Source organism: Pristiophorus japonicus, chromosome 16 (genome assembly GCF_044704955.1).
Source record: "Pristiophorus japonicus isolate sPriJap1 chromosome 16, sPriJap1.hap1, whole genome shotgun sequence".
Classification (NCBI taxonomy): domain Eukaryota; kingdom Metazoa; phylum Chordata; class Chondrichthyes; family Pristiophoridae; genus Pristiophorus; species Pristiophorus japonicus.
This window is the reverse complement of record NC_091992.1, coordinates 22,412,168-22,424,933: the sequence shown is the minus strand read 5'-3', so window position 1 is coordinate 22,424,933 and position 12,766 is coordinate 22,412,168. Positions and strand designations below refer to the sequence as shown.

Sequence of the window (12,766 nt, the reverse complement as noted above, 5' to 3'; positions counted from 1 at the left end):
TGTTTTTCATCTTATGCTCATTTGTGCTCAGAAATGGAGTGGCCTCCTGCGCATCTCCGATGTTAATCGCTTCACCATTGGCGCCGTGCCTTCAGCTACCTTGGTCCTAAGCTCTGGAATTCTCCCTCTAAACCTCTCTGCCTCTATATCTCCCTTTCCTCCTTCAAAATCTACTTCACGTTCCTCCTTGGAATACTCCTTAAAATCTATCTCATTGACCAAGCTGTCTAATATGTCCTTGTGTGGCTTGGTGTCAAATTTTGTTTGATTACGCTCCAGTGAAGCCCCTTGGGACATTTTGCAATGTTAAAGATGCTATATAAATGCAGGTTGTTGTTAGTTGTGTGTGGAAAATAAAACATCTGTTTCTCCCATTCATTTACGACTGTTTTTAAAATTTGTCGGATTTGCTGGGAACATTGTTAGGAAATTAGGCGTTCCTAAAAATGCATATGGTTATGCGAATGAATCTGTGATGCAAATAATAATGGGGCTAAAATTCCGGTCAGAGGCTTCCTTCGGACGAACACCTCCGACCCAAAAACGTTTTGTGAAAGTACCTGTTGGTCCCGGAGGCACCTTGGATTCTGGTCGGAGGCCTTCTCTTCCCGCGCTTCGCAGTGCGTCCATGTTTTGGAGATACAGGTGGAGAAGCTGGAGTCACATGGGACTGGACAACCAATCACAGTACAGTATTCTCATTGATAGTAATGGGAACTCCGTATCTCCGAGTTCCTATTACTATCAATGAGAATACCCCCTAAAACACCCAAACACTACATAATTTTTTTTTAAACTCACATTTAAAATTAATTGAAATTAAAGATAATTAAATGTTTTAGAAAAAAATATATTTTTTGGATTTTTTTTTAAAGTGTCTTAATAGGATTTAAAATAAACTTACCTTACTGGACAGGGTTTTTAACATTAAAATGTGTTTTTAAATTTTATTTTTATGCTGGTAAAAGTAGGCGATGTGCGTGCTTTTACCAGGCTCAAGAGTTTGAAGGAGATATCTTGACAGATTGGAAAAGCTGGTTTTCAGCGCATGTGCATTGCGCACCGAAAACCGGCTTTTGCAAGGCCTCGCTGGGTCCGTACGTATTCTGTACAGACCCGGTGAGGCTGGGATTTCAGGGCCACTGTGTTTAAATGAGTGTATGTTTCTGCTTGAGAAAAGTCAGGGGTTAATGTATAAGTTATAACTTACTGGAACTGTGTAAGTTTTGTTTTCCTGGGAAATGAGTCAGAGATTCTAGCCTTGAGTTAAGGGGAATCCTGCTGTAAGGCCATGATTGGTTAAGTACAGAAAGCCACTGAAAAGTGGGAGATAACAAGAGGGTTGGCCCTTTTCCATGGCTTAAACAAAGAACACGATATACCATTGGGCACCTTGTTCTAAGAGGAACCGTTACAGGTAAAATGGTCGTCAATATTCTATCACTGATCCACCCCTACAAAAGGGTATAACCTAAAAAGCCCTCAGGACATACAGTGAAGTAAGAACTCCTATGGGTGAATACCATGCTGACTTCGGTAATACTCTTGGGTAGTTCAGGAAGCGAGATGAATAAGAATTATTCGTGCACGCCAGCCGTCTGTCCGACCGGGGCCGGTACCAGCTACTTGTCATGGTCGGATGTTTTTGCTGTATAACTAATGTGTTATATTCCATCCTAAACTTCGATTATACACAATATACCCACCATATTGCTTTGCACTCGGTTCTGATTATTTGAAAGACCAGAGGTAAGTTAATCTCAACAACGTGAATACTGGTGGCCAGAGCTCTCATCTGAAACAGGCCTCATTAATATATTCAAATCCAGGTCAATGACGTCAGAGTGACACTGACATAATTTCTGACTTTATTTGCCTAATGCCACTTTCTGTTCCTACCCATCAACCATAGGCGCGGTACAAGTGGTCATTTCAATTACTATCATATTAACATGTGTCACCATGCCAGTCCCCACCAATTTGCCTTGGTACCTGCAGACCATCCATGTGGGCAGGGGCCTCTTTTCTATTATGATTTTGCTCCACTAACATCTCCAGGGATGTATCTGAAAAACATGGGTCCCTACTGAAATTCTGTTTGCCCTCAGACATCTTCCTGCAGTTCCAGTGTTGCTTCCCAGATTTGGACACAAAAAAAAGCAGCTTCCCTTTAAGCTTGCTGCAGGCCCTTAACAGCCTGCTGCAGCCGCCTGATTACCCCGCCCCCGCTGGGTAAGTGAGGGAGGAGGAAGCAAAGAAAGGTAGGCTTGGCACCTGTTTATTTGCACAAAAGCCGCATCTTTGAATTATCCTTTATATCTGAGGACCATAAACACCACTTTACTCAAATAAATAGGAGCAGGAATAATCCGATGACAACATTTTAAAGAACGCGACTTATTTAAAAACATAAATCTGATTATACAGATTTCAGAATATTGTCACGCTTTTATCAAAATGTGGAATACACATACCAATTAATTACAACATATAGATCATACTCCAAAAAAAAGTTTAACAAAGTATAAATGTTCCACAAAATGTGCTGCTTTGATCTTGGTAAACTAAGACTTCGAAACATGACGGTTCCAGCCTCTCATGTCCCAGTAGGAGAATCTTCCTGTCGGAGGTGCCATCTTTTGAATGAGATGTTAACACTGAGAGGCCCTGTCTGCTCTCTCAGGTGAATGTAAAAGATCCCATGGCACTATTTCGATGAAGAGCAGGGTTAGTTATCCCCGGTGTCCTGGCCAATATTTATCGCTTGATCAACATAACAAAAACAGGTTATCTGGTCATTATCACATTGCGGTTTGTGGGAGCTTGGTGTGCACAAATTGGCTGCCGTGTTTCCCACATTACAACACTCCAAAAAGTACTTCATTGGCTATAAAGCGCTTTGAGATGTCCGGTGGTCGTGAAAGGCGTTATAGAAATGCAAGTCTTTTGTTCTTAGTTGCTTGCCATTGATTTCATGGTTCATTAAAGAAAGATTTAGATATTATGCTCCACAGATAAAAAAACTTCTAACAACCTCTGCATTCCAGGAACAAAATGGCAAGGTTAAAAAAAATGTAAAGTGTTTCTTTCTGATCTATCTACTTATAATAAGTAGAATAAGGAAGTTGTAATGTATGTACATATGGTCTGCCCACCAACAGGGGGCACTACCGTTGGAGATCCTAGGGTCATAGATACACTCGTGCTGGGCCCGGTATATAACCTGAACTTCACCTTTGTATCTTCACTTCTGGAAGCCATTATAGACTGACCAGGTTACACCTAGTCACTGGCTCACAGTACGGAGTTCATTGTATCATTTCATACACAACAACTGGCGACGAGGCAAATACGAACCCACACAAAAGTATGGCGAGCACAACACGATTAAGTACTTGTTGGAATTCGCGAGAGATTCAGTGAGGGAGAGGATTGGGGAGATTTCATAGATCTTCTTGACCAGTATTTTGTGGCAACAACCTAAACAAAGACGAGGATGCAGAGAAGCACAGGGCAGTTCTTCTCACCATCTGTGGCCCCACGATCTATGCACTCATCAAAAATCTGCTCTCAGCCACTCTTCCTACAGAAAAGAATTACAAAGAACTGTGTGCTCTAGTTCGGGAACACCTTAAACCAATGGAAGGAATCCTCATATCCAGATATCACTTCTATACGCACATTCATCCAGAAGGCCAGGACGTAGCGGCATTTGTTGCCGACCTGAGACGTCTTGCAGGGCCTTGCAAATTTGGGCCTGCGTTGGAAGACATGCTGCATGACTTTTTCGTGATCGGGGTCAACCACGAGGCAATGTTAAGTAAGCTGCTGGCTGCAGACACGCCGGACCTCAGCAAGGTCATCACCATCGCCCAGGCTTGCATGTCCACGCAGAAAAGCACGAAGCAAATATCGCGACAAAACAGGAACTCCACAGCAAGTACTGTGTACAAAATTGTATCGACGGCCGGCAGAGCTGCACATGGCAGGGCCGGCTCGACTGAGTCTGCAAGACCGGGAGCCGCTCAAAGTTCACCATCGAGGGTCTACTCGACTGCGTATGCGAGAACGGGAGCCGATCAAAGCCCGCCATCTGGTGCAAATCCGAGCTCAACGTGTTGCCGTTGCGGGGGCAATCACCGAACCCATCAGTGCCGCTTCAGGCAGTACGTATGCAGAGGGTGTGCGAAGACAGGGCATCTTCAGCGGACGTGTCCACAGCAGAGCAAGCGAGCTGCGACACACCACGTGGATGATGATCAATTCAGCGTGGATCTGACGATGCAGCCCGAGGCATTTGAGAGCTCCGAGGAGGAAATGTGTAGCGTACGTGCATTCCTAACAAAGAGCCAACCGATAATGATGGAGGTAAAATTACTAACAAAGAGCCAATCGATAATGATGGAGGTAAAATTAAACAGCGTGCCGGTATCCATGGAATTAGACACGGGTGCGAATCAATCGATAATGAGCCAGAGGACTTTCGAAAAGCTTTGGGAGGCCAAGGCAGAGAGACCCAAGCGGAGTCCGATAAATGCGAAATTGCCTACCTACACCAAAGAGCTCATACCAGTGATCGGTAGTGCAGCAGTAAGAGTATCGTACGAGGGAGCAGTTCATGATCTACTGTTATGGATTATCCCGGGCATTGGCCCATCGTTATTCGGCAGGAGTTGGCTCGAGAAAATAAAATGGAAATGGTACGATATCAAAGCTTTGGCATCAGCAGATGATGATTTGTGTGCTCAAGTGCTGTGCAAATTTCCCTCACTGTTTGAACTGGGAATTGGCAGCTTCAAGGGAGCCAAGGTGCAGATTCACCTGGGCTCAGATGCAAAGCCCATCCATCACAAAGCCAGGGCGGTCCCGCACATAATAGAAAAGGTCGAGCTCAAATTGGACAGGCTACAATGCGAGGGGGTCATCTCACTGGTCGAATTTAATGAATGGGAAAACCCCATTGTTCCGGTGTTAAAGAGCGATGGCACGGTTAGGATTTGTGGAGACTACAAGGTCACGATCAACTGAGTTTCAAAACAAGATCAGTACCCGCTACCGAAAGCTGATGACCTGTTTGCAACGCTAGCTGGGGGAAAATCGACCAACCAACTCATGTCCAGCCATCAGAAGAACCCATTGTGTTAAACGCCCAGCCTCAAGTGGTGAGAGACTCGGAAAGCACTGTGATTGTACTGAGGTGGTCAACCAGGGAACGAAGGGCTCCGGACCATCTGAACTTGTAAGATGGACTCGTGCCAACAACTGAGGGGGAATGATGTCATGTATGTACATAAGGTCTGCCCACCAACATGGGACACTACCGTCAGAGGTCCTCGGGTCATTGGTACACTCATGCTGGGCCTGGTATATAACCTGAACTTCACCTTTGTATCTTCACTTCTGGAAGCCATTATAGACTGACCAGGTTACAGCTAGTCACTGGCTCACAGTACAGAGTTCATTGTATCATTTCATACACCACAACTGGCGACGAGGCAAATACGAACCCACACAAAAGTATGGCGAGCACAACACGATTGAGTACTTGTTGGAATTCTCGAGCGATTCAGTGAGGGAGAGGATTGGGGAGATTTTATAGATCTTCTTGACCAGTATTTTGTGGCAAACAACCTAAACAAAGACAAGGATACAGAGAAGCACAGGGCAGTTCTTCTCACCGTCTGTGGCCCCACGATCTATGCACTCATCAAGAATCTGCTCTCACCCACTCTTCCTACAGAAAAGAATTACAAAGAACTGTGTGCTCTAGTTCGGGAACACCTTAAACCAATGGAAGGAATCCTCATATCCAGATATCACTTCTATACGCACATTCATCCAGAAGGCCAGGACGTAGCGGCATTTGTTGCCGACCTGAGATGTCTTGCAGGGCCTTGCAAATTTGGGCCTGCGTTGGAAGACATGCTGCGTGACTTTTTCGTGATCGGGGTCAACCACGAGGCGATCTTAAGTAAGCTGCTGGCTGCAGAGACGCCGGACCTCAGCAAGGTCATCACCATCGCCCAGGCTTGCATGTCTACACAGAAAAGCACAAAGCAGATATCGCCACAAAACAGGAACTCCACGGCAAGTACTGTGTACAAAATTGTATCGACGGCCGGCAGAGCTGCACATGGCAGGGCCGGCTCGACTGAGTCTGCAAGACCGGGAGCCGCTCAAAGTTCACCATCGAGGGCCTACTCGACTGCGTATGCGAGAACGGGAGCCACTCAAAGCCCGCCATCTGGTGCAAATCCGAGCTCAACGTGTTGCCGTTGCGGGGGCAATCACCGAACCCATCAGTGCCGCTTCAGGCAGTACGTATGCAGAGGGTGTGCGAAGACAGGGCATCTTCAGCGGATGTGTCCACAGCAGAGCAAGCGAGCTGCGACACACCACGTGGATGATGATCAATTCAGCGTGGATCTGACGATGCAGCCCCAGTCATTTGAGAGCTCCGAGGAGGAAATGTGTAGCGTACGTGCATTCCTAACAAAGAGCCAACCGATAATGATGGAGGTAAAATTACTAACAAAGAGCCAATCGATAATGATGGAGGTAAAATTAAACAGCGTGCCGGTATCCATGGAATTAGACACGGGTGCGAATCAATCGATAATGAGCCAGAGGACTTTCGAAAAGCTTTGGGAGGCCAAGGCAGAGAGAGCCAAGCGGAGTCCGATAAATGCGAAATTGCCTACCTACACCAAAGAGCTCATACTAGTGATCGGTAGTGCAGCAGTAAGAGTATCGTATGAGGGAGCAGTTCATGATCTACTGTTATGGATTATCCCGGGCATTGGCCCATCGTTATTTGGCAGGAGTTGGCGCGAGAAAATAAAATGGAAATGGTACGATATCAAAGCTTTGGCATCAGCAGATGATGATTTGTGTGCTCAAGTTCTGTGCAAATTTCCCTCACTGTTTGAACCGGGAATTGGCAGCTTCAAGGGAGCCAAGGTTCAGATTCGCCTGGGCTCAGATGCAAGGCCCATCCATCACAAAGCCAGGGCGGTTCCGCACAGAAGAGAAAAGGTCGAGCTCAAATTGGACAGTCTACAATGCGAGGGGGTTATCTCACTGGTCGAATTTAATGAATGGGCCAACCCGATTGTTCCGGTGTTAAAGAGCGATGGCACGGTTAGGATTTGTGGAGACTACAAGGTCACGATCAACCGAGTTTCGGAACAAGATCAGTACCCGCTACCGAAAGCTGATGACCTGTTTGCAACGCTAGCTGGGGGGAAATCGACCAACCAACTCATGTCCAGCCATCAGAAGAACCCATTGTGTTAAACGCCCAGCCCCAAGTCGTGAGAGACTCGGAAAGCACTGTGATTGTACTGAGATGGTCAACCAGGGAACGAAAGGCTCCGGACCATCTGAACTTGTAAGATGGACTTGTGCCAACAACTGAGGGGGAATGATGTCATGTATGTAGATAAGGTCTGCCCACCAACATGGGACACTACAGTCGGAGGTCCTCGGGTCATTGGTACACTCGTTCTGGGCCCGGTATATAACCTGAACTTCAACTTTATATCTTCACTTCTGGAAGCCATTAAAGACTGACCAGGTTACAGCTAGTCACTGGCTCACAGTACAGAGTTCATTGCATCATTTCATACACCACAGAAGTCATCTGCAAAATCTCCTTTGCAAGGTTTTGCTTTGAGTAACGTTTTACAATTCGCCAGTGCAGCCATAAATTGGGTTAATATATTTAGAAAAACTGAGTCAGAGGCAAAGGGTTGCAGAAAAGATCAGTGAAGCAGTGAGCATGGGCAGGTTCCTGTGATTGAAATACCTTTGTTCTCAGTAGTTCCTCCCCCCACACTCCATGCCATTTTGAACATATGCCTGAAATCCTGCCCCAATACTTATCCTACTGAAATAGTTCCAGCCATCAAAATCTTAAACATTCAGTCCCATTCCCCTTAAATCTTTTCCAATTAATTATGACTGCTATTTTACAAACCTAACACCAAAAAGATAGCTACAGAAAATGCTGGAAATTCTTGGCAGGTCAGGCAGCATCTGTGCAGAGAAAAACAGAGCTAATGTTTCAGGCTGATGTCCCTTCGTCAGAAGTGGAAAAGGTTAGAGAAGTAACAGGTTTTGAGCAAGTACAGAAGCTGGGAAAGCGAGGGGGAGGAAGGGAAGGTTCTAGATAGGGTAGAAGGCAGAAAAGTTTAAATGGCAAAAGGGATGATGGTGCAAGGCAGAAGAAGATGGTAATGGAACAAGTAAATGCCCACCTTGAAGAAGTTTTGCTCTTCTTTCAGCCAGGATTTCCATTTGCCTCTTTTACCTTGTTCATCTTCAATGCTTTCTGTTTCCCTTCTTGGATTTGATCAGAAAGTTTATTTACTTGTCCCTAGACCTTCTACTTTTGCCTTGCCATTTAATCACTCCTGCTTTCCACCCGATCACACACCTTCCCTTTTATTCTTTCCGCCCCTCTCCCCGCCTTTGCAATTGCTTAAAACCTGTTACGTCTCTAACTTTTTCCAGTTCTGACGAAAGGTCATCGACCTGAAACGTTAACTCTGTTTCTCTCTCCGCAGATGTTGCCTGACCTGCTGAGTGTTTCCAGTATTTTCTGCTTTTATTTCAGATTTCCCGCATCCGCATTATTTTGCTTCTGTACCAAAAACACCTAAATGTCTTCCAACAAAAATAAAATGGTGAGATATTTGACGATGGAAAGGAATCACAGCTAGCCATAGCCTCCCTTCATCCTGATGTTGGTCTATGAATACCTCCAACCTGGACTATAGGGTAGCGAAGGGGAGTAAAAGTCATACTTAGTTCCCCCCTCCCTATCCTCAGGGCAACTGTAGCACCCCCACTGCCACTCTGCCATCAGCTAACTGAGCACAGACCTGGGATTGAGAATGGGTAAGGGATCCTGGTCTACATGGCTCAGCATTGAATAAATCTGCCACCTTTCATACGCAAGAGTTTTAAAGGTAGTCATCAAAATCTATTCATCCCTTTGGCAGCATTTCCCGGTTGCAAACAATTAGTGGCACCTCGTTTAACACCCTGTCAGATTAGGATAAGGAGTTGGGAATAATGCATGGAAAGTTGTGTAAAGTGCACTTTGCAAGGAGGACCATTGAAAGTGCCTTCTGCCCTAACTATTTGTGTGTGTGTGTCTTACAGCAACAATCAGAATGAGATTATAAAATAAATACATCAAAATTAATTGCAATAGCTTTATTCTTGTTGTTTCTGGAAGGGTGGGGGGTTTGCGATGTGGAAACAGCAGAGTGGAGGGGTGTTGTCATTTTTCTGCAAAGGCAGACATAAAAAATGCTGCAGCCTTTATGCCAGTGCAATGCATTGTGCTGCATTCTTCTCTTTGCCGTTTAAAGCAACGAATAAAACCCCGGCGCCGAGGAGAGGCGTTGTCGGTGGGGCTCACTGCAATAGACTTAAAGAGCTCCGCGGGCCGCTCCCCCTTCAAAACGCTCAGCCTCTGCTGGCGACTGCGTGAAGTTGTCTCGGTTTCCGGTTTCCGGTCGTTCCTTTAAGAAGCTGCAGCCTTTCTGACTCCTCTCCGGGTCCTTAGAGTTGCAGAATGTCTGCAGGTAAGACCCTTGATCCCTAACCTCCTCCCTCTCTGCAGCCTTCCTGTGCTGTTGGCACTTGGAGCTTGGCGCTGGGAGCTGCTCCCTGTCTGTGCACAGAGATGCTGTGGCGATGGCAGCTCCTGTGGCTGCTGATTCTGGCTCGCCGATTTCCCCATTGAGTGAGCGTGTGGCTGAGCTGCGGATGGAGTTTGTGCCGAGTCATAGAGTTCAGGCCTGCAGACAGCGAGCATGGAGTGCAGGGGACTAACACCTCCCTTTGTACTCCATTCCCAATTAATTCCAAAGCACTGCTTCCTCTTGAAGCTTGCACCGCTCATGTATTTTGTCAACCTCGAAGGAATAGCAACTGGAAATAAGTTTAACAAAGGGGGCACATTCTTTGACGCTGGCTAGTGTCCCCCCCCCCCCCCCATTGCCTGTCTGCAAGATTTATATTGCCAGTCACCTTAGGCATTACGTGGGATAGAAGTAGCAAACTATTCTGACATGTCATCGCTGGGTGGAATGCAGGAGAGAGGACTATTCTCTTCAGTTTAGCTCTCTATGTAGTGCATATCGATCGGGCCGGATGTTGCAGTCGTCCTCCGTATGGTACTGCAGTAGCAAATCAAAAGTCAATATCCAAGTTGGATAGCCAGACCAAAGCTTCTGCTATAACAGCGTGGATATCTTGTAAGCTGCCTGCGAATTTCCTCTGCGGGCTGTGCTCAGTGATGTGCTCCAGGGTCTGATTAAAACCTCCACAGTTGCTTGATGGGGATGCTTTAATCTTCCATCTATGGAGAAGGTGACAGCATCTACCATGACCGGTTCTGGTTGATGGTTGTCCACTGTTTGTGGGGAAGGTTTGATTTTTCAGGCTGTACTGTGGGGTCCTCTATGAGGGATCCATTCCACATTTCGCAGTTCTTCCAAGCATTTTGCCATCGGTCATCGAGGCTGAGGGGCTTTGGCGACGGTCCAAAATGGCCTTCTAGATTTGAGATGAGTTGGTGGTAGGTTGTTCAAGTCGGCTGGGATCGGTGTGTCTTCGCTGGTGTAGCGGTTGTATTCTCTGAAGACTGCACATTCGCGGTGTAGGGTGTGGTGATGCGATGTTTGCCAGCATGGGCAGCCAAGGTGTCGGTGTTGAAAAAAGCGTACCGGTGATAATTCTCATTGTAGAATTCAGCTGGACAGCAAGGGATTTTTGCAGTAGAGGTAACAGTGAGGGGAACCGCGCTCACCGTTATTTATGTTTAAATCGGACTTCCGCCGATCGCACGTGCGCAGCTAAACATCGGACTTCCGGCGATCGCATGTGCGCAGCTAAACGCGGAAATCAGAAAGTTGCTGACCGAAATGCCCTCCACTTCCTCCAGAAGCTGGACTCTAACTGGTATCTCGCCGCGAGACTCTGCTTTCAAATACATTGAACGGTGTTAAGTTGCTGTACTTGCATGATAGATACCCACTAAACTCGACAGAAACATGTTAGGGATTGTCCATTCCAGTGTAAGTACATTTTTTACGGCGTGCTAAGCAATGTTGCCTCGAATTTAATAGGCTGTGCGGCCTAGTCATGCACGTTTGTTTTCCGTTTAAGAGCCGGCTGTGCAGGAGCTCCAATGCTCTGTACCAGTGCGCAGCTTAACGGGAACATGAGTGATATGTCTTAATTACTGCCAAGCCACCTCTCTGGCCTTGATTAACTTTTGCAAGTGTGGAATCTCATTCGTTTAGATTTTTATTATTGTTGGAGCTTTTTTTAAAAAACACACTATATTTTACTTTTTCTTTCTGTTCCTGATTTGACATTGAATTCAAAATTCTAACTGACACTTTCTGGTTCAGGCTCTGTGCTGCTCATTAACGATCAATTTGATTGGTTAAGGAGATACACAGTTGCTTCTCCTGTTCACACAGGTCCCAGGTCCCCTGTAATTTACAGTAAGTTTCAGTGCAAAAAGCCCATAGAAAGTCTGTGGGCAAGTGTGATGAATGGCTGACACTGTTCGTTTGCTGCTGACCGCAAAACTCGGCCCAATTTCCTGGTTGGAGGGCTGGTTGGAGATTAGTTTGCAGGACTGTGCTGAAACAGCTCATGTTGGGTTATAACAGAGTAATGTGGGGATGATGTTCCTCCCATACATCTGTGTCAATACAGTTCCTAGGTCTCTTTCTTTTTTTAAAGGCACATGCAGTGGAACAGAATCGCCCCTCTGCATGTTCTTGTAGTCGTTTGCCTGTCTGTCTGTGTCTCTACTAAGTTTCTCTGCAACTAAAGTGGCAAGTGGGTAACGTTCCCTCTAAGGTGCGCCTGGGTCTGGCTTTTTCAATGTAAAGTGAATGGGCCACACAGCCCATTAATGGGGGGCCGCCTACCAAAATAAAATCAGAGGGAGAGTTTGTGGTGGGTATATTTAACGACTCATAGTAGTTATAAATTATTTTGTGAACTTTGAATAAAATAAAAACAATACAGGTGTGACGTCTGAAATCTGTCAACCTCTGGACCTAGGCCATTCCGGATTATGGGTATTTCCGGATTTTGGAACGTCTTTGCCAGGGGTGGGGGGAGGGGGGGGGGGGGAAGGGTCGGGTGGCCGGCCGGAGGTCGGGGAGGTGAGGCTGGGGTGGACGGGTGGACAGAGGCCGGGGAGGTCAGGTGGCAGAGGTCGGCCGAGGCGGTGGAGTCCGTGTTTCGTAACATTTTCTGGTTTCCGGACGACCCCGCCACGGATCGCCCTGGTGTCCAGATTCTGGAACATTCTGGATTCTGGAACTCCGGATTTTGGATGTCGCACCTGTACTAGCAAACGTGATTGTCGCACGCTTACCTTCGTAACTCCTAGATATTTCTTGCATAACCACCTTTGTAACTAGTTTTATTTGATGACCTTTACTAATAATTATGGTTAACACTGACTTTTATGAGAAATCTCTCATCGGTGTCTCAACATGTCGCACAATGAATTACTTTTTGAAGTGAAGTGTTATATATTCCCTAAGTCTTTCTTTATTGCTGGGTCACTTGAGACCACAGTGATGTGCGGTGTGTTACTGCTGGGTATGAGCTTCAGGTGGTCTCATGTCAAGTGATTCCAGGTTCTTCAGTTGTTTGTAATTTTAATTAAACCTGATAATGCCCCACCCTCAGATGAATTCCAAAATAGAGGAGAAAAGCT

General features: G+C 46.2%; 1 protein-coding gene across 1 annotated transcript in view; it reads left to right on the top strand.

Annotated features, from left to right (window-relative positions):
* The first annotated feature begins 9,499 nt into the window (after positions 1-9,499).
* The window catches only part of blmh (bleomycin hydrolase), a 100,203-nt gene continuing 96,936 nt past the window's right edge, over positions 9,500-12,766 (top strand). The window contains exon 1 of the mRNA XM_070858084.1: positions 9,500-9,596. Within this exon, the coding sequence (XP_070714185.1) occupies positions 9,587-9,596 (10 nt within the window). The 5' untranslated portion in view covers positions 9,500-9,586. The remainder of the gene's footprint in view (positions 9,597-12,766) is intronic.